The sequence below is a fragment of the Canis lupus genome, chromosome 37 (genome assembly GCF_048164855.1).
Source record: "Canis lupus baileyi chromosome 37, mCanLup2.hap1, whole genome shotgun sequence".
Classification (NCBI taxonomy): domain Eukaryota; kingdom Metazoa; phylum Chordata; class Mammalia; order Carnivora; family Canidae; genus Canis; species Canis lupus.
The window spans coordinates 15,869,512-15,892,573 of NC_132874.1; the positions used below are offsets into that span (position 1 = coordinate 15,869,512).

The 23,062-nt window shown below is 37.4% G+C and overlaps 1 protein-coding gene and 1 long non-coding RNA gene across 5 annotated transcripts in view; one reads left to right on the forward strand and one right to left on the reverse strand.

Annotated features, from left to right (window-relative positions):
- Positions 1 to 23,062, reverse strand: part of SYCP2L (synaptonemal complex protein 2 like) — a 102,489-nt gene that overhangs the window by 19,840 nt on the left and 59,587 nt on the right. For 3 of the 4 annotated variants that reach the window (XR_012025223.1, XM_072813626.1, XM_072813628.1), the window contains 7 exons: positions 22,158 to 22,206; positions 19,909 to 20,056; positions 18,972 to 19,021; positions 16,881 to 16,983; positions 15,807 to 15,880; positions 15,593 to 15,662; positions 996 to 1,097 (listed from right to left, as the gene is read on the reverse strand). Coding sequence is in view for 3 of the 4 variants with exons in the window: in XM_072813626.1 (XP_072669727.1) it covers positions 996 to 1,097; positions 15,593 to 15,662; positions 15,807 to 15,880; positions 16,881 to 16,983; positions 18,972 to 19,021; positions 19,909 to 20,056; positions 22,158 to 22,206 (596 nt within the window). In the remaining variant the exon portion in view is untranslated. The remainder of the gene's footprint in view (positions 1 to 995; positions 1,098 to 15,592; positions 15,663 to 15,806; positions 15,881 to 16,880; positions 16,984 to 18,971; positions 19,022 to 19,908; positions 20,057 to 22,157; positions 22,207 to 23,062) is intronic. The other variant, XM_072813627.1, reaches the window with a different exon arrangement.
- LOC140625975 (uncharacterized) lies at positions 8 to 22,443 on the forward strand. Its single transcript, XR_012025224.1, has 5 exons — positions 8 to 175; positions 15,575 to 15,686; positions 16,232 to 16,318; positions 16,869 to 16,951; positions 22,322 to 22,443. It is a non-coding gene; the product is annotated as an uncharacterized lncRNA (long non-coding RNA).

Sequence of the window (23,062 nt, forward strand, 5' to 3'; positions counted from 1 at the left end):
AGTAGATGTGCTCAGGCCATCAGCTGCCCAGAGGATGGAGAGTCAGTCAGAGGCACAGGTACGATCCATGGTAGTAGCCTCAGTGGAGCCTGACTCTGGCCTACAAGGCCCACCTGAAGCATCAAGTCCTCACGGTGAGCACCTCATGCTGCTTCCCATCAAAACTCACTCTCTGGTAAGTGCTCATTTCATCCTAACTTTCCCAGAACTTTAAATTGGAGCACCTGCTATTATGTCTAAGCAGCAGCCTGAAGGAGGTGTTGCAGGAGGTTTTAATGAGGACGTGATGGGAAGGACATTTCTATGGGGGTAACATTGGCATCATGGCCTCTGGGTGCCCAGCATTTTATGAGGGCCCATGAGGGCTCTGATACTATTCTAAGAGATTTGTAGGTATTGACTTATTTAATCCTCACAAAACCATGTGAAGTAGGCACTATTGTTGTGCTTATTGAACAGAGGGAGCAAATAAGTTGTGCAAGCTCACACCAACAGTGCCAGGATTAGAACCCAGGCTGACTGGTTCTTAACCACCAACTGCTAGTACCCCTGGGCTTCCCAATTTGACCTCTTGGGGCTTCCCATTTTGAAACAGAGTAACATCATTTAGCAGAAGGCCAACCCCACATATGCAGATGCTTTGGATCATTCTCCTTCCTTGGTATAGAGTAGATCTTTCTTACAAAAACTTGGTCAATAACTACCAACCCAAGCAGAGATCTAGAAGTTTGAGAACCTGAGGCCCTGAAAATTGTCATAAAGCGGAGTGAAGAGGCAAAATCAAAATGCTAGAAGGACACGGTGCTTGTTTGCTATTATCTATAATTTGTGCAACAATTTTCTTGGCTTTGAAAGGACAAAATGCTTAGCTTTTAGGGTTCTGCAACTCCTCTGATCTTCAAACCGTAACCCCCTTGGAGTGTGTGCTGGGACATTCAGTGCTTACAGATTTATCACAGTCCTGCTTGAATAGCTGGTTGGGCACATAATGTTACCTGCTACATCTGTCTCTTCTGTCACTGAACAGAGAGGCTCTGGAGCAGACCCTTCTTCCAATTTTGACTGTTTTGACTTAGCAAAGCTGCCATCTGATAGGTCTGAAAGCAAGCACAGCACAATAACCACACACACGTTCCTCTTGTCCCAATTTTATCTTGTCTTCTTTCCACCAGTTAATACCTAACTTTGATAAGTAGCAAGCAAAACTTGTTCCCGGTTACTAAGGACTTATCAGTTGGCATGCAAAGAACAGCCTGAGTATCAAAGCACGAAGTCTGCTGATGCCTGAAAGAGGACACAGGGGAACGGGCATCCCTTTGATGAGCTCTGTAACATTTGGAATGATCTGCTTAGCAAAGTACAGATGGACTCAAACAAAACAGTAGTGGATATAGCATCAACACTGCTAGGGCTCAGGCTAAATGGCAAGGGAAAAAGGTATCTGAGTAGATGGGAAGCTCAGGAGATCACCCCGCAAGGCGCGTCACCTGCTGGCGACACTAGAGCTTTAGTGCTGTACTGAGGGCTGCCTTATAAATGAAGTCATGCTGGCTCCTCACTAGCTAAACTTTGAGACCTCAGTTTATGAGATTTTAAATATAGATCCTCTTTCAATTTGGCATTTACTAAATATTTTCTATTGATGTTCACTTTTATCCCAAACATGTCCTTGTTCCTATGTGAGCCCCCCGCCAAACTTATCAATGGCACCACCATTGTCAATAGAGGCCTCGAATTAGGCCCAACTCCTGCTTTTCCTTACCATCCTCCCATCTCTCTTCCATCACCAAAGGCCAAGGTCCTGCATACAGAATGAATTCATCCCTCTTTCTGCATTCCTATGTCACGACCCCGTCCAAGCCCATCCTCCCTGGAGGACCTCACCAGTCCTATGCCTTCAACTGTGTTAACTCCCAAATTTCTCTCTTCCCTTTATTTTTTTTTTAATTTTTTTTTAATTTTTTATTTATTTATGATAGGCACACAGTGAGAGAGAGAGAGAGGCAGAGACACAGGCAGAGGGAGAAGCAGGCTCCATGCACCGGAAGCCCGACGTGGGATTCGATCCCGGGTCTCCAGGATCGCGCCCTGGGCCAAAGGCAGGCGCCAAACCGCTGCGCCACCCAGGGATCCCCCTCTCTTCCCTTTATTAAGCAGCAAATTTGTAAATTTGTGTTTCCAACTGCTTAGCCAACAACCCCATCTCAAAACATACTCTATTCTATCCTTCTCCACCCAAACCACTCTTTCTTCCCCACCATACACTTAACCCCTACATATACACCTAGCTGTGAAGTCATCTGGCTTTGCCCCTTCTCTTATTTAATAAATATTTAATATTTATAATTATTTATAATTAATATTAATATAAATATTTAATATTTATTAAATAAATGCTACACAATATCCAAGTTCCTATGAAAGAAAATTATAAACCAAGGTGTTCCCAAGACAGCAACATAGGAAGACCCTGAATTCACCTCCTTCATAGACACACACATCTATAGAGCAATTAAAGAATGGAGGGCACGGCAAAGGAGAGAGAGACCACATAGAGAACAGCAAGAGAGAGGGAGACATGGTACTGAAGGGGACCCCAGCCCCCACACTGTGAACTGCAGTGGGGAAGGATAGTCCTAAGGAACAGGGAGCAGATTTGTCTGCCCGGGGCAAAGAATAAAGGCTGTGGTTTAAAAGGGCAACTAGGATAAAAAAGATCAAGCCCTAGGACCCTGCCAAACAGTGGGGTAGCTACTAGAACTCACTCTGGATCAGAGGGGCTGGTGAGGACTGTGGTTTATGTTCATCCTCTACCTTAATAGCACAGAGGGAATGTGGCTGCCATAGCTGACCTACTTCTATACCAGCCCCAGCCATCCTACCAAAAGGGAGCCAGTGCAGCACATACCACGACACCCCTGGCCAGCAGTCACTATGGCTCCAGCTATCTCATCAAGACACAAAACATCCCAGAACGCTTTAGGCCTGAATCACTTCACCTCTAGACAATTTGCCAGGGGCACCCCCGCAACGCCTCCCTCTGCACAGAGTGCCCTTGAACCCTCTAGGACCATCCCTCCTTTGGCTCCAGACTACCCCCTGCATGGAGCATCCCAGGACACCCCAGCTTGCACCTACTTCAGTTTTAACCATCCTACTAGCATGCCCTCTACTTAGAAGGTTCAGGGATGTAGAGAAAAGGGAATCCTCTTGCACTATTGTGGGAATGCAAACGGGTGCAGTCACTGTGGACAACAGTATGAGGGTTCCTCAAAAAGTTAAAATCAGAACTACCCGGGGTGTTTAAAAAACAAAAAATACAAAAAATACAAAAAAAAAAATTCAAAGGGATACATGAACCCCCATGTGTTCAGCAGCATTATTTACAATAGCCAAATTATGGAAGCAACCCAACGGTCCATCAATAAATGAATGGATAAAGATGTGGTGTGTATACACAATGGAATAATATTGAGCCATAAAAAGAATGAAATCTTGCCATTTGCAACAACATTGATGGAACTAGAAAATATAAAGCTAAGCAAAATAAGTCAGAGAAAGACAAATACCATATGATATCACTCATATGTAGAATTTAAGAAACAAATGAGCAAAGGAAAAAAAGAAAGACAAACCAAGAAACAGACTCTTAACTCTAGAGAACAAACTCATGGTTACCGGAGGGGAGGTAAGTGAAACAGATCAAAGAGATTACACATACACTTAATCTTGTTGAGCACTGAGAAATACATAGAAGTGTTGAATCACTATATTGTACACCTAAACCTAATATAACACTGTATGTTAACTACACTGGAACTAAAATAAAAAATAAAAGCAACAGAAAAAGAAATTCCCACATAGAAGGGAACCTCCGTAAGTTTATATTTGGCATATATCACAAAGTGTTACAAATATAATTATTTTATGTTATATATCAGCAGATGCCTCATCAGAAATTTTGCAGGCTGAGAAAAAATGGAAAAAATACACACACACACACACACACATATAAAATGCTGGGAGAAAACAATTGCTAACCATGAATATTTGAACTGGAAAAGTTGCACTATAGAAATGAAGGAGAGGTAAAGACTTTCTCAAACAAATAAAAGCTGAGGGAGTTTATCATCACAAGACCTTCCTTATAAGAAATGCTAAAAGTAGTTTATCAAGGGAAAATAAAAGGGTGCCAATTAGTAACATGAGAACGTAGGAAATATAAGTCACACCAATGAGCACACAGTTAATATCAGGATACTGTAATGTGGCGGTGTGTTAATTACTTGACTCTAGTATAAAGGATGCAAATATTGAAAATAATTATACCTATAATAATTTGGTAAATGTATGCCCAATATAAACAGAGGTACTTGTGATGACAAAAACATAAAATTTGGGGGAAGAAAAGGGTGGAGTTTTGTATGCAAAAATTCTATCATTTTGAAATAGATTATTAGATATCTAAGACATTATATGTAGTCTTGGTAGTCACAAGCAAAACCTACACAAAAGTCACAAAGCAAAACCTACACAAAAGATACACAAAGGGTAAAAGGTATAAAAATATACCATGGTGAAAAATCACCAATTCACAAAAGAGAGGAATAGATTAACAAAGGTACTATAAAACAGCCAGAAAGTAATAAAATGACATTAGTTATTCCTAACCAATCAATGACTACTTTAAGTGTTAGTGGACTGACCAATTAAAAGAGGGCGAGGCCCAAATAGACATTTTTCCACAATTGGTCAACAGACACATGAAAGGACATTCAACATCACTTATCAGGGAAATGAAAATCAAAACCGCAATGAGATATCACCTCACACCTGTCAGACTGGCTAAAATTAAGAAGGTAAGAAACAACAAGTGTTGGTGAGAATGTGGCAAAAAGGAACCCTCACGTACTGCTGCTGAGAATGTAAACTGGTACAGCCACTGTAGATAACAGTATGGAGGTTGCTCAAAAAATTAAAAATAGAAATACCATATAGGGGCACCTGAGTGGCTCATTCGGTTAAGCATCTGACTTTGGCTCAGGTCATGATCTCAGGGTCCTGGGACTGAGCCCCATGTCAGACTCCTCACTCAGCAGGGAGTCTGTTTCTCCTTCTGCTCCTCTCTCTCCCCCTGCTCAAAGTCTCTCACTTCCTCAAATAAATAAAAGAAATCTTTTAAAATGCTGTATGATCCAGTAATTCCACTACTGGGGAGGATTTACCCAAGGAAAATGAAAACACTAACTCAATAAGATCTATACACCCCTATGTTTATTATAGCATTATTTACAACAGCCAAGACTTGGAGGCAACCTGAGTGTCCATCAATAGATGAATGGATAAGGAGGATGTGGTGTATACACACACACACACGCATGCACACACACATATATTATGCAGCCATAAAAAAGGATGAGATCATGCCATTTGAGACAACATAAATGGACCTAGAGGGTATTATGCTAAGTGAAATAAGTCAGACTGAGAAAGACAAATGCCATATTATTCCACTTACAAATGGGATCTAAAAAAAATGAACAAACAAAAAGTAGAATCAGAACTATAAATACAGAGAACAAATTGATGGTGGCCAGAGGAGAGGAGAGTGAAGGGGCTGGACAAAATGGGTAAAGAAGAATGGAAGATATAGGTCTCCAATCATGGAACAAATAAGTCACAGGAATAAAAAGCAAAGCATAAGGAATTCAGTCAACGATATTGTAATAGCTCTGTATGGTGACAGATGGTAACCATACTTGCAATGAACATAGCATAATATATAAGCTCGTCAAATCACTAAGTTGTATGCCTAAAACTAATGTAATATTGTATGCCAAGTATACTCAAAATTTTTTTGAATTAAATTAAGTGCAAGAGGATTGAATTCTTCAATCAAAAGGAATAAAGTAGCTGAGTGGATTAAAAAAAAAAGACCTAATTATATGCTACCCACAAGAGATTTAGCTCACTTTAAGGATGTGCATAGGCTAGGGACACCTGGGTGGCTCAGCGGTTGAGCGTCTGCCTTTGGCTCAGGGTGTGATACTAGTCCAGGATCGAGTCCCGCATCAGGCTTCCTTTAAGGAGCCTGCTTCTCCCTCTATGTCTCTGTCTTTCTCTCTGTCTCTCATGAATAAGTAAATAAAATCTTTAAGAAAAGAAAAAGGATGTGCTCAAAGAGAAGGAAAAAATATTCCATCAAATAGAAACTAAAAGAAAACAGAGATAGCTTATACTTACATCAGACAAAATAGACTTTAAGTCAAAAGTAGTAATAAGAGACTAAGACAATCACTGGATAATGATAAAGGGATCAATTCATCAAGAGGATATAGAAACAGTAAATATAAATGTATCCAATGTCAGATAAATATATTAAGGAAATACTAACCCATGGGAAGGGATAAACATACTATGAATTAATAGTAGTAGACCTTGATACCACACTTTCAACAATGGGTAAATTATACAGACAGAAAATCAATAAGAAAACACTGGACTTGATTTTACTTTACACCAAATAGACCTAACAGACACATACAGATTCAACAGCAGAATAGCAATTCTTTTTAAGTACATGTGGAATATTTTCTAGGATACACCACATGTTGGGTCACAAAACAAGTCCCAGGAAATTTAAGATTGAAATAATACAAAATATGATCTGAAAATAGAAATACCAGGAAGAAACTGGAAAGTTCACAAATATGTGGAGATTAAGCAGCACATTCCTGAACATTTGTGTCAAAAAGGAAATCAAAAGGAAAATCAAAAAATATGTTGACACAAAGGAAAACAGAAACAATCTACAAAAACTGGAGCTCAGTAAAACTAAGTACTGAGAGAAATTTCTAGTTATAAATGCCTACATTAAGGGAAAAAAATCCAAATAAACCACCTAACCTTACATCTTAAAACTAGAAAAAGAAGACCAAACTAAGCCTTATTTGCAGAAGGAAAGAAATATCAGATCAGAAATAAATAAAATAGAGACCAGAAAAAAAAAATCAATGAAACTAAGAACTGTTTTTGTTTGTTTGTTTGTTTGTTTTTGGAAAAAGATAAAGTTGACAAACTTTTAGCTAGACTAAGGGAAAAAAAAGACTCAAAATAAGAAATAAGAGACATTACAACTGATACCACAGAAATATAAAGGATTATAGGTGGCTACTGTGAATAGTTATACACCAAAAAAACTGGATACTTAGAAGAAATGGACAAATTCTTAGAAACATACAACCTACTAAGACTGAATCATGAATAGAAAATTTGATAGACTAGTAATGAGGAAATCAAATCAGTGAATTCTACCAAGAATTTAAAGAATTTACACCAATCCTTCTCAAACATCCAAAAACTGAATAAAAGTAAATATTCTCAAATCATTTGATGAGGCCATTATTACTCTGATACCAAACCAGATACTACAAAAACAAACAAAAAAACTACAAGCCAATATACCTGATAAATATAGATGCAAAATTTCTCAACAAAAGACTAGCAAACAGAATCCAACAGCACATTAAAAGGATCATACACCACAATCAAGTGGGATTTATCCCTGGGAAGCAAGGAGGGCTCAACACCCACAAATCAATAAATGTGATAAACCGCATTAATAGAATGAAAGATTAAAATCATATGATCATTTCAATAAATGCAAAAAACCCCACATTTAACAAAATTCAACATCTTTTCATGAAAAAAAAAAAGCTCAGCAAATTGAGAATAGAGGGAATGTACCTCAATATAATGAAGACCAGATATGACAGGCCCACAGCTAATGTCATACTCAATGGTGAAAATTTAGTTTTTCTCTAACATCAGGAGCAAGACAAGGGTGCCCACTCCTACTACTCCTATTTAAGATAGTACTAGGAATTCTAGCCAGAGCAATTAAATAAGAAAAAAAAAGAGGTTATCCAAATTGGAAAGGAGAAATAAAATTGTCTCTTTGTAGGCTATATGATTTTATATAGAGAAAATTGCAATAGCATCAAAACCAATAATATACTTAGGAATAAAATTAACCAACAAGTTGAAATATCTATACATTAAAAACTGTAAGACACTGATGAAAGAAACTGAATACACAAATAACTGGAAAGATATCTCATGTTTATGGATCAGAAGGATGAGTATTAAGATATGCATGCTACCCAAAGCCATCTATGGACTCAATACAATACCTATAAAATAAATTCCAAAAGCATTATGGATCCCAAAAGACCTAGAATAGCAGAAGAAATTCTGAGAGAAGAACAAAGCTGGAGACATCACATATCTAGATTTCAACCCATACTACAATGCTATAATAATCAAAGCAGTATGGTATTATGCAATGGAATATTATTCAGTCCATAAAAGAGAATGAAATCTTGCTATTTCTAACAACAGAGATGGATCTAGAGAACACAATGCTAAATGAAATAAGTCTATCAGAGACAGACAAATACCATATGATTGAACTCATGTGGAATTTAAGAAATAAAACAAATGAGCAAAGGGGGGAAAAGAGAGGCAAACCAAGAAACAGACTCTTAACTCTAGAGAATAAACTTATGGATGGATGAGGGGATGGGTAAAATAGGTGATGGGGACTAAGGAGGGCACTTACATGATGAGCACTGGATGACGTATGGAACTGTTGAATCACTATATTGCACACGTGAAATTGATATAACACTGTGTGTTAACTATACTGGAATTTAAAAAATAATAAAAAGGACTTTTAAAAAGATTTATTTTTAGAGAGAGAAGGGGGAAGGGCATAGGGAGAAGGAGAGAGAGAGTCCCAAGTAGATGCCACACTGAGCAGGAGGCAGGGCTCCATTTAATAACATTGAGATGACAACCTGAACCAAAACCAAGAGTCAGATACCAACTGACTATACCACCCAGTGCCCCTAATAAAAAGTTTTTAAAAAAGTGTATGGTAGTGGCACCTAGGTGGCTCTGTCAGTAAAGCCTCCGACTCTTGATTTTGATTCATGTCATGATCTCAGGGTCATGAGATCCAGCCCTGCCTCTAGCTCCATACTGAGCAAGGAGTCTGCTTTTCTTCTCCCACTTCCTCAGCCTCTCACCCACTCACACATGTGCATGCTCTCTCTACACAATCTTTTTAAAAAACTGTATAGTATTGGCAAGAAAATAATCACATAAACCAATAGAGCAGAATCAAGGGCTCAGAAACAAACTCTTGTATATTCAGTCAACTAATATTTGACAAAGGGAGCCAAGAATACTTAGTGGATAGAGTCTCTTCCATAAACGATGAGAAAACTGAATAGCACCACCTATACTGGACAAAATAGACCTTAAAATAAAGATTGTAACAAGAGAAAAGCAAGAATACTATATAAAGGGGACAATCCAATAAGAAGACATAACAACTGTAAATATTTATGCACTCAACGTGGGAGTACCCAAATACTTAAAGCAGTTAATAACAAACATAAAGGAACTGATAGTAATACAATTAATTACAGCAAGGGAATTTAACACCCCATTTACATTAATGGACAGATCATCCAAACAGAAATCAAAAGGAAACAATGGTTTTGAATGACACATAGGACCAGCTAAATTTAATAGATATATTCAGAACATTTTATCCTAAAACAGCAGAATACATATTCTTCTTTAAGTGCTCATGGATGGGCAGCCCAGGTGGCCCAGCGGTTTAGTGCCGCCTTTGGCCCAGGGCCTGATCCTGGAGACCTGGGATCAAGTCCCATGTCAGGCTCCCTGCATGGAGTCTGCTTCTCCCTCTTCCTTTGTCTCTGCCTCTCTGTGTCTCTCATGAATAAATAAATAAAATCTTAAAAAAAATTAAGTGCCCATGGAACATTCTTTGGAACTGATCACCTATTAGGCCACAAAATAACTCAATAAATTTAAAAAGATCCAAGTCATACTATACATCTTTTCTGGACACAGTGCTATGAAACTAAAGACCAACTATAAGAAAAAATCTGCAAGAAGCACCTGGGTGGCTCAGTCAGTTAAGTGTCCAACTCTTTTTTTTTGTTTTGTTTTGTTTTAGGATTTTATTTATTCATTTGAGAGACAGAACATGAGCAGGGAAAGGAGCAGAAGGAAAGGGAGAAGCAGACTCCCCATTGAGCAGGGAGCCTGATGTGGAGCTCGATCATAGGACCTGGGATCATGACCTGAGCTGAAGGCAGAAGCTTAACCAACTGAGTCACCCAGGCACCACATGTCCAACTCTTGATTTCAGCTCAGGTCAGGATCTCTTGGTTGTGGGATAGGGCCCCATGTTGGGCTTCACACTTAGTGGGGAGTCTGCTTGAGATTCTCTCTCTCTTCTCTCCCTCTGCCCCTCCCCCCACTTGTGCTCTCTAAAAATAAATCTTAGAAAAAAATCTGCAAGAGCACAAATATGTGGAGGTTAAATAACATGCTACTAAGTAATGAATGGATCAAACAAGAAATCAAAGAGCAAATCAAAAAATACATGGAGACAAATGAAAATGAAAACCATGGTACGAAACCTTTGGGATGCAGCAAAAGTGGCTCTCTGTGGGAAGTTTATAGCAATACAGGGCTATCTCAGGACGAAAAATGTAAAATAAACATTCTTACTTTATACCTAAGGGAGTTAGAGAAAGAACAAACACAACCCAAATCAGTAGAAGGAAGGAAATAATAAAGATTAGAGCAAAAATACACAAAATGGAAACTAATAAAAAAAAATTGAACAGATCAATGAAACCAGGAGCCGGCTCTTTGAAAAGATCAACAAAATTGATAAATTTCTAGCCAGACTTTGCATGGGGAGAGAGGGAGAGGATTCAAACAAAATCAAAAAGAGGAAAAATAACTGATTCCACAGAAATATAAGGATAAGAGAATATTATGAAAAATTATATGCTAACAAACTGGACAATCTAGAAGAAATAGATAAATTCCTAGAAATATATTAACTTCCTAAAATGGAATCAGGAAGAACTAGAAAAGTGGAACATACTGATTACCAGCAATGAGATTGAATCAATAGTAAAAAAAAACTCCAAACAAACAAAAGTCCAGGACCAGATAACTTCACAGGTAAATTCTACCAAACATTTAAAGAAGAGTTAATATCGGGATCCCTGGGTGGCGCAGTGGTTTAGCGCCTGCCTTTGGCCCAGGGCGCGATCCTGGAGACCCGGGATCGAATCCCACGTCGGGCTCCCGGTGCATGGAGCCTGCTTCTCCCTCTGCCTGTGTCTCTGCCTCTCTCTCTCTCTCTCTCTCTCTCTCTCTCTGTGACTATCATAAATAAATAAAATTTAAAAAAAAAACAAAAAACAAAAAACATAAAGAAGAGTTAATATCTACTCTTCTGAAACTATACCAAAAATTAGGAAAGAAAACCTTACAAACTCATTCTATGAGGCAAGCATTACCATGATACTAAAACAAGATAAAGACACTTAAAAAGAGAGAACTACAGGCCAGTGTCTCTGAAGAACATAGATGCAAAAATTCTCAATAAAATATTAGCAAACCAAATCCAATAATACATTTAAAAAAATCATTCACCATGATCAGGCTTTATTTCCAAGATACAAGGGTGGTTCAATATTTGCAAATCAACCAACTTGATACAACACAGTAGTAAGAGCAAGAATAAAAAAAAGTATGATCATTTAAATTGATGAAGAAAAAAAAGAGAAAAAAATAAATTGATGAAGAAGCATTTGGCAAAGTGCTTTTCATGATAAAATTTTATCATTTTCATGATAAAATCCCTCAACAAAGTAGATTTGTATAGAACCTACCTCAATTAATGAAGGCCTTATGTGAAAAACCCCCAGCTAACATCAAATTCAATAGGGAAAAAACAGAGCTTTTCCCCTAAGGTCAGGACCAATGCAAGAATATCCATTCTCACCATTTTTCTCAACCTAGTACTAGAAGTCCTGGACACAGCAATCCGACAAGTAAAAGGAATAAAAAACATCCAAATTGGTAAGGAAGAAAAATACTCTCACTGTTTGCAGATGACATGATACTATTTATACAGAAAACCCTAAAGATGCCACCATAAAAACTACTAGAACTGATAAATAAATTCAGTAAGATCTCGGGATACAAAAATCATTGAATGGAAGGAAGTCCATTGCATTTCTACACACTAATAATGAAGCAGAAAAAGAAATTAAAAAAAAAACAATCTCACTTACAATTGCACCAAAAATAATAAGATACCTAGGAATAAGCCTAACCAAAGCAGTGAGAAATCTGTAGTCTGAAAATTATTAAACACTGATGAAGGAAACTGAAAACAACACAAAGAAATGGGATAACATCCCCTGCTCAAGGATAGGAATATTATTAAAATGTCTATACAACCCAAAGCAATCTTCACATTTAGTGAAGTCCTTTTTAATATCCTAGCAGTATTTTTCACAGAACTAGAACAAACCACCCTAAAATTTGTATGAAACTAGAAAAGATAGCAAATAACCAAAGCAATTTTGAATAAGAAGAGCAAAGCTGGAGGTATCACAATTCCAGACGTCAAGTTATATCATAAGGCCGAGTGATCTGTACGGTTTGGGACTGGTATAAAAATGGATACTATATATCAATGGAACAGAAAACCCAAAAATAAACCCATAATTATAAGGTCAATTAATCTTCAACATAGCAGGAAAGAAAATCCAATGGGAAAAAGTCTCTTAAACAAATGGTGTTTGGGAAAAAAGGACAGCTATATGCAGAAGAATGAAATTAGACCACTTTCTTTCACCATACACAAAAATAAATTCAAAATGTATAAATTCAAAGACCTAATGTGAGACCTGAAACCATAAAATTCCTAGAAAAGAGCCCAGGCAGTAATGTGTCTGACACTGGCCAAAACAACATTTTTTTTCTTTTCTTTCTTTCTTTTTCTTTTTTTTAACATTTTTTCTAAATATTTTTCCTGATGCAAGGGAAATGAAAGCAAAAAATAAGCTAGTGAGACGATACCAAAATAAAAAGCATTTGTACAGCACAAGAAACCATCAATGTAATGTAAGGCAACTTTCTGAATGAGAGAAGATATTTGGTTTTTTAATTTAAATTCAACTAGCCAAAATATAGTACATCCTTAGTTTCAGATGTAGTTTTCAATAATTCATCAGTTGCATATAACACCCAGTGCTCATCACATCACGTGCCCTCCCATAATGCCTGCCACCCTGTTACCCGTCCCCCCACCTCCCTTCAGCAACCCTCAGTTTGTTGCCTATGACTAAGAATCTCTATGCTTGGTCTCCCTTTCTAACTTTTCCCCATTCAGTTTCCCCTTCTTCCTTTATGGTCCTCTGTGCTGTTTTTTATATTCTGCGTATGAGTGAAACCATATGATAAATGTCTTTCTCCAGCTGACTTATTTCACTCAGCATAATACCCTCCATTTCCAGCCACATCGATGTATATGGTGGATATTCGTCTTTTCTGATGGCTGAGTAATATTCCATCGTATATACAGACCACATCCTCTTAATCCATTCATCTGTTGAAGGACATCTTGGCTCCTCCCACAGTTTGACTATTGTGGAAATTGCTGCTATGAACATTGGGGTGCAGGTGCCCCCTCATTTCACTGCAGCTGTTGCTTTTCTTTACAATTCATTCTTTGTTTGCAGCCCTAAATAATATGCATTTCAGTTTTATTTCATGTATAATGCAAACAAGTGACATCATACCGTGTAAATTTTGTGTGGCCTGCTTCTGTTCAGAATCATTTGTAAAATCTATTTATGCTGAGGGATGTAGGTGAAATAGATTTATTTTAATCACAGCATATTCAGTTATATGAATGGACCATATTTTATCTGTTCTAGGGCTGTGGGAAATTTGGATTGTTTGCAGTTTGGGATGTTATAAATAATGCCACTATGCAGAATGATTTACATTTCCCTGTCCATATGTGAAAAGTGTTCCCTAGATATATTCTTAAGAACAGAATTGCTAGGCTACAGAGTTTATGTATCCTTAACAGTTTTAGATGTGCCAAATTGTTTTTCCAAACCGGTTGTATCAATTTACTTTCCCATTAGCTGTATGTAAGAGTCCTGTTGCTTCACATTCTCAAACACTCGGGATTTTAAAATTTCTGTGTGTGTGTGTGTGTGTGTGTGTGTGTGTGTGTGTAGACGTTGAAGTTTTAATTTGAATATCCCTGATTAAGGTTAAGAATCATTTTTACATGTTAGCCATTTGAATCTCCTCTTTTGTGTAGTATCTAAAACATCTTTCCCATTTGTCTGGAGGATTCTTTTTACATCAGTTCCTAGGAACTCTTCATATATCCAGGACTTGGTTATAGGTCTTGTAAATGTCTTCTTCCACTGTATGGTTTGTACTTCTCTTTGTATGATGCTCTCAGTGTAGGTCTTTATGGCTGATTTTTAAATAAAGTTTTTAATTTTAATAAATTCTAATTTATTCATCTTTTCTCTGTGGCTAGCACTTTTTGATCTTGAGAAATTCTTCGCTACCAAAAGTCAAAGATATTCTCACGTAATATTTCCTATATCATATATATTTACTGCGGTACATTTCTGAGTACCACTAGAGGTAAGTGCCACGTGGTATAATATATATTTTCAATTTAAAATATTTTCTATTTTTTGCTTGTACTTTTTTGGCCCAAAGATTACTCAGAAGTATATTTCTTAATTCTCAATAGTAGGGGATTTTTTAAAGCTATGATTCTGTTACTATTTTCTAGATTGATTGCATTGTGGCTAGAGAACATAGTCTGTATCACATAAACCTTTGAAGTTTTGACATGTACTCTGACCCAGTAGAGGTCAATTTTTTAGAGGTAGCTTATGGTCAAAAAGTATAATTCATGATCACTGTAACATCTATATAAAGGTATGTCCATTAGGTCACTTAAAATTAGGTTCATCAAATATTTTATGTTCATTTTTTTCAGTCTGATTGTTCTATCAATTGTTGCATTCCCACCAACAGTGTAAGAGGGTTTCCCTTTCTCTGCATCCTTGCCAACATCTGTTTATTTCCTTAATGTACAGCTATTTCAATCTTCCTGATATTTCACTTAAAATGTAAAGAGAAAACCAACGGTTCGGGAACATCCTAAAGAGCAGCTAGGTGCTAACACTAATTCACAAACCTGTGAACTGTTGGAAAATCTTACTGTGGTTACCATGAGAAAACAAACTGGGAAGTTTCCATACTTGGCCACGCCATTTTTTTTAGAACATTGCTTTATCAACTGCAAGTGACCTACTCACTCAGGGATGGAAAGAGCCTCTGGGCCAGATCTTTAGGAAAGGGCCCCCACTGAGCCCTCCTTTGAGGCCAGAGAGGAGGCAGCCAGTCCCAGACTACATGCTTCTTGAAACAAGACCCTTGTTGTTTCTGAGTGAAGCCCCCTGTCCCTCCCCTTGACCTTGACACACTTTTAGAGATGGTAAGCAGATTGTACTGCTCTCTCCAATGCCTGGTGTCCCTATGTAAAGTGATTTTTATCTGCTGCAATTGGAGTAACAGTCCAGCCTACCAAAATCAAATTATTATTTGCTTTCTTCTGCAGAGTTTAGTATTTCCTCACCTCCGTCTTCCAAGTTTTGCAGTTTGTGTTTGAAGCTAGTACTCTTCATCAATGACTCTTGGTCTACAGTCTAAAAAAAAAAAAGGCCATAAAGGTATGTTACAATAAGACACAAAAAGTGCTACATCAACCCAAAAGAAGGAATAAAGCACATCATACAAATAGGATATTAGCTCTGGAAAAACCAGATGAATAACCAACAATTAAATAGTACCTTAGATACATTTTCTTCAACTTCTGAGTGTTCCAAGGAAGACAGATCGCTCAGTGGGTGGGGACTTTGAAGTTCTAGGCGTTAGAACAGATTCCAGAGAATAAACATGCGAAGAAGCAATTTCAGATAATAATGTTCTATCACTCTCTATGTTAAATCTTACCATCAAAAAAAAGATACTAAAAAAAAAAAAAAAGTCCCTTTGTATCTTTCAGGGCATGTGTGGTTACTAGGTTTGTAGATCTGTAGGTAAAATGAAGAGCCTCAACTAAATCAGCACTTTTCATAGCTTCCCAGTTGGCTCCCAACATACGGACAAGGTTCCTACCACCTTAAGCTTGTGACCCTTCCTTCTTCTCTCTCATAGTTCTACCTCTTGCTGTCTACTGCCACATTTTCTCTTTTCCTTACTCCTTTTCTTCCAGTGGCAGCCACGCTAAGAAGTGGTCCGTCACCTGCTTACTGACTGCTACCACGTGCCTGGCAATGTGCACAGCTGCAGAATGATAAAGGTGAACACACCAAAATCCTTAGCCTTACAAAAGACGTGAATAGTTTCAATAAAATGCGATGGAGGTTAAGATACACACCTAACAGGACAAGGGTTGGCAAAATCTGGCCCCTCCAGGCAAAACCAGTCTACCACTTGGTTTTGCAAATAAAGTTTTAATGGAAATGCAGGCATGTGCACTGGTTTACATCTGGGCTGGGACTGAGGTTGCAGAGCTGAATAGTTGAAACAGAAACTATAGAGGTGAAAAAAGCAAAAAAATACCATCTGATACAGCAATAGTTTACCAATCCCTGCTATAAGTCATCATTTGAGTGTTCTTGCTTCTTTAAAAGTGGAAGGAACACGAGCTAATCTCCAATGTTAAAAGCAAAGTTAAAACACAATATTTATTTTGTGTAAATTGTGTAAAACACAATCTATATTTTGTTAATGAGGACATTAAAGGAAAGATCATATATTTATACTTTCTTCAACAGATATTAAAAGAAAAAACTCTTGTTTAGTTCCAATGACTGTTCCTAAAATTTTTTTTCTATGTAAATCAACAGAAAATCACGCACCTGTTTTCTGAACAGAATCTTCAGGAGAATCTCCAGAAACTTCTGGAGGCATGGAGTTACTCTGCTTGGAGGTATCTTTCCATAATGGTGTTAGAGGTTTTACCTAAAATATAGTATTTTATCTATATGTTGGCAAATCGAACTTCAATAAAATATATATATAATAAATAAAATATAGTATTTATAAAAGAGTGTTAATATCCATAACCATTTAAAATAGCTTTCAAAAACTTCCAGTATATTTCTAATATCCTTTCAAGCAGTTTAAGTACTGGATTTGCTCCATTTGAAAATAAACACTAAGACCATGACCCCAAAGTTGGAAGCACATTAATTCGGTTCAATTAATTCAATTATGAATCAATCAATTCACAATTCTAACTCAAAAATAACTCGAAATCAAAGTCCTCAAAGTAGGGCCCCCATACCAGAAGAGAGCATCAGCAACGCCCAGGAACTTGACAGAAATGCAAATTCCAGAGCCGTCTCTTACTTAGTCAGAAACTATGAGGACAGAACCTAGCAGTCTGCATTTAAACAAACCATGTCAGTCATTCTGATGATCACTACAGTTTGAGAACCACTGCTCTAAATCAGGAATTCACAAACTACAGTTCACTGGACTTCTAATAAAGTTTTATTGGAATGCAACACACTCATTCACTTAGTCCATGGCTGCTTTCATGCTACAATGAAAGAGTTGAATAGTCACTGCAGAAAATATTTATGATCTTCTGTGTCTAAAATGTTTACAGTATTTACTATCTGATCCTTTACAGAACAAGTTTGCTGACTTTTTTTTTTTTATTATAGTCACACAGAGAGAGAGAGAGAGAGAGAGGCAGAGACATAGGCAGAGGGAGAAGCAGGCTCCATGCACCAGGAGACCGACGTGGGATTTGATCCCGGGTCTCCAGGATCGTGCCCTGGGCCAAAGGCAGGCGCCAAACCGCTGCGCCACCCAGGGATCCCAAGTTTGCTGACTTTTGCCCGATAAATTATTCTCTTATATTCCAACACAGAGGAGTGGATTTTGAAGGCTAATATTTGTACAAAGTCAGCACTGTTCTCACTGAAACATCAACAGACTCCCTGCCAGTTGCACAGCTTAAATGCATGGATTCTCAAAGTTTTGATGTTCCTTTAGTGTTTCCTTGAAGCAAAAGCTGTATTTAAAATTTTCTTCTGATCTATTTCTAACTGATAAATCAGTTTGAACTCTTCGACAAATAGTTAAGTCCTTGTTCTGGCTCACAGGTTTAAACTATAACTATCTTTGTTGGTATGGAACATGACAGCCCCTTAGATTCGCAGAGGGCAGGGAATAGAAGAGGGCAGAGGTAGGGGCAGAAAACTGGGATTAGAGTACTAACCACACTATATTTCTGCATGGGTGGGTAGGGTGATGCCCTCCAAATTCCAGCAGCCACCCCCTTAGAAAACTCATATACCTGGCACTCTATCTGTAAGTCTTTATATATCTCACTTGACAAGGGACAAAAATCAACTGCTGAGAGGGGTGATTCAGCTATTAGAGGAAAATCTGGCTTTGAATTCATCTGGACAACACCCGTGTTCCTATTTTTAACTCAAAAACAAGGATAACCAAAGTGAATTAAGAAACTTTGAGGATTTATTCAATATTTATATAAGCCCGAAGTCATTTCAACCACTTACAAAATAAAGATTTAAATGTTTAAATCATTAAAAAGCTTTAGAAATAACATGTCAGCAAACTAAAAACTGAGAGACGAATTAAACCAAGAAGTTTATTTTAAGATGTAAATTCAAAGAGCATATATTTACAGGAACGTAGCCCAGATGTGAGCATCATTCATAATAAACCTCTTGCAACAACTTTGGGAACAGTGAAGAAAGATCCGAAGTCTTCAGCTAAGATGCATACTAAATGTTTACAAATCCTTGCAGTTTCTATTGACAGTGATTTATGTACCAGCAAACCACTGGTTTGCTATCCTCATAATCCTGAAAAGAGTTTTTTTTTTTGAGAAGTAAATGAAATTTAACACTAAGCAGATTGACCTGTTTCATTCTAAAGCCATAGAGGACACCCGGATATAATTTACTTACATGGTCTTTCTCATGCTCACTGCCACTGCTGGGAGGGGTAAATAGCAAAACTAAAAAAAAAAAAAAAAAAAAAAAGAAGTATATTATGGATAAGTTTGCTTCTGAGAAGTGCAAAGACTCATTTCTCCCTCCCCCAATTATACATGTCCGTGCTGGAAGCAATTTCCAAGTCCTGAAGCTTGCTCAACTGTCTAGCTCTTAGGATCCCTTTCTAATTCTCCACCTTGCTCCTGAGCCTCCGCCCTCAGTGTGAATTCTCTGCTTCAGACTCTGCTCTGATCCTCTCCTCATGTCAACTTGTCCTTGGAGCTTTATCTAATTTAGAATGCTTCCCCTTCTGCACATCTTTTTGAGTACTATTCTTTCCCAGAGATTAGCTCAAATCCCACCTGGCTCCTCCTTGAAGCTTTTCCTTGGGATGCCACCTCATGTTAGATTCTCTTACCTGAACTCCCACTCCATTTATCTATTATCTATATATATTTATAGATATATAGATATATGTATATTATCTATAACATCTAAATATTACCTACAGAGGACCACCTGGGTGGCCCAGTGGTTGAGCATCTGCCTTTGGCTCAGGTCATGATGCTGGGGTCCTGGGACTGAGTCCCACATTAGGCTCCCCACAGAGAGCCTGCTTCTCCCTCTGCCTGTGTCTCTGCCTCTCTCTGTATCTCTCATGAATAAATAAAATCTTTAAAAATAAATAAATAAATAAATATATTACCTATATATTTAATAATTATTGGGCAATTCCATTTTCTTTGGTACTGTTTTATGTATGTACATTTTACCTTTTTAATGTAATTGCACCTGGGAAGAGGGATCATATAATCATTTTTTTCTTTGGTACCCTCCCTTCCATTGCATAACTGAAAAATACCTGATTTATCTGAAAAATGACTTGAAAGAAGACATGTACCAAACTTACGTCTTACACTATTTCTGGTTCTTGTCTTTTTCCTACTAGAATACGGTTTTAGGGATTTCTTTTTTTGGTTACTGGTCCAAGATCGTTCACTGGTACTAGTACTCGAATCTTGATTACTATCCGAGAAGAGGTGTTTCCTATAATTAAACTTTTACAAGCACAGATTATAAATGTGTGCTATTAAAAAGGTTTTAGCTCTCTTTACATGCAACTAAACATATCACTACAAAGTTAGACAAAAGAGAAGTAACTTCTAGAAGCCTGGGCTCTCATATAATAAAAAGGCACAGTAGTAAGGAGAGAGGAGGAAAAAAGAAGAAACAGATATCTTTAGTCAATTCTCAACTAAATTGCTGTTGTAAAGGATGGTTAAAAAAAGAAGAATTCTTTCTCATCAAATATTGCAACTAAAGAGATCATAGTTATTTGTTCAAAAGCTGATGCAGGGGATCCCTGGATGGCTCAGTGGTTTAGTGCCTGCCTTCAGCCCGGGGTGTGATCCTGGAGGCCCAGGATCAGATCCCACATCGGGCTCCCTGCATGGAGCCTGCTTCTCCCTCTGCCTGTGTCTCTGCCTCTCTCTCTCTCTCTCTCTCTCTCTCTCTCTCTCTGCCTCTCATGAATAAATAAATAAAATCTTTAAAAAAAAAAAAAAAGCCGATGCACCTATCATGTCAACACTGTACCTTTGAAATATTAACCCAAATGACAAAAGAATTTAAAAGATAACTTTTGCAATGACAACCTTGTCTACATTTGAAAGGAGTTAAAATAAAACAAGGGGATCATTTTTATTTAAACCTGAAGTATTCTGAAATTAAGACCAGACTACCAAGGTAAATTTAACCTCTTCTGATGGTTTAACTGTACTCTGATTACTTATATATTTTTAAGTTTTTCTGGTTTGGGATTAGTTTTTACAAATGCTGTGACAAATAATGTTTATGCTCAATTTCAATGTGGAATTTGTCTTGATTTTAATTAAAAGAACCCTCTATTTGAACTCTGTTGTGCCCCTCCAGGGGGCCCTGTCCTAAATCATCAATGCCTCAACAGAAACTCCACCATTCAGCTGGTGACAGCTCATTCTCACTTTAAGGCAAGGAGGGTTCTTATTAATACAAATGTATTAAATGGTGACAGTCTCTCACATAGTCTTCTCAAATATGAAATGCATCAGCTGGAAGAGACACCCTGTGCCTAGAATAGCAAAATGCACAGTCATCTCCCAAGGCCATCACTACATCCAGATGAAAACCAGTACCCTCCTTGTTTATGACAGCATGACCCACAACTTTTAAGGTGGGTCATGGTGAATGATCTACTTTTGAAATGAATTTGTTGTTGAAGACCCAATTACTCCTACTTTAAAATGTTTAGCAGTTCAACATTTTTCTAGAGAATGTCATTTTTAAAGGGTACCTTATAAGTGAGGCCTATTTGCATTTTACATTTATGGTGGGGGAGGAGTTTCGGTGAGCCCTCAGATTTGTTCCACAGTTCAGCCCAAAGTCATGTTAAGAGCAAACATTACTTCATTTTATGCACACAATTAAAAAAACATGCAGCAAGGTTTTGCTCGTTTCTTTGATTTATGTAAAAAGGTATTGAAAGTTATCTACAAAACAAAAATCTAGAGCAGTGGCTCTTAAATTTGGCTGCATATTAGAATCATCAGAAGGGGCTTAAAAAAAAAAAGCCTGAGCATCACCCTAGGTCAATTAAGTTGGAATCTTTGGAGGGCGGCACATATCTAGCCTCCAATAGTCTCATCAACTTCCCTGATGTGATTCCAACTCAAGACTGAGCAGCAGAGAGTGAGAACCATTGCTAAAAGCAAGCCAGAAGGAACCGTAACTCATTTAAAACCCATTATCTCAATTTTTAAAAATTCATTTAATGTTCATTAAAAATGCACTGACTATAAACCTAGAATGCCCATAGGAATGGAAAAAAAAACATATCATTGTCTCAGAGTAAGTAATTTCTTTTCAACTCATTAACGCTTCTGGTTCTATTCAGGATAAATCTCAGGTATGAGAGGGTCTTTAACACGTTTCTTTTTACTTATCTTTTTTTAACAAAGCAAGAACCAATTTTTCATTTAAAAGTGAAATAATTCCTCTTATAATAACTTTAAGATCAATTTAATTAGAGATAATAAAGACTAGAGCAGTGACAAATTTTAAAGATGACACACACATAATTTAGAAAGTACTGCCTTAAAACAAGAAGAGTAACTTCATTACCAATATCCTTGTTTTTCGTTTTCTCTCACCCTCGGAAGCAGAATCTGTCCTAAAACAAAACAGGTCAAATGAACAGAACTTCACCAACACTACCTTCTCCCTCCCTCATCGTCCAGCCTTAACTTTTTTTTTTTTTTTTCCTTTCTGTGCCTTTGTCTGATCAGGAGCCCAGTGAATGGGAAATATCCCATCCTGCCGACAAGGTTCTCTTACAATCAATTTCCAGAGATTCTCTGCCAGACAACAACTGGTAATTTAAAATAAAGCAACCTTTGTTGAGACCTTCTCTAGGTGTGGTAATGTGACAGAGTGGTATTTCCTGCCTGGCTTTTCCTTAAAATCAACAGGGAGAGCTTAACAAGAAAGGTATTCCCACTAATTCGTGAATATTGAGCAATTTTTCATATACCTGTAGGTCTTCGGAGAAATGTCTATTCAAGTCCTTCACTTGGTTTTTAAAATCTGGCTGATTTTTTGGCTGTTGAGTTGTAGGAGTTCCTTAGATACTTTGGACATTCACTTATTACTATATGGTAGGACAGTATTTTTTAAAAGCTCCCAAAGATAACAAGTGTTGGTGAAAATGTGGAGAAATTAGCACGCTTACACATTGTTTATAGAAATATCAAATGGTATAGCCACCATGGAAAAAAATTGCTCAAAAAGAAATTAAAAAGTAGAACTATCAAATTATGCAGCATCCCACTTCACTTCTGGGTATATATCCAAAAGAAGCATTTTTACAATAGCCAAATTATGGAAACCATTTAAATATCCATCAATGCCAAATACAGCATGATTCTACTTATAGGAGAGATCTAAAATAGTCAAACATTGGAAATGGAAAGGTGAGTAAAAGAGGCTGGAGAGAGAAATATAGAGTTGTTCAACATGTATAAAGTTGT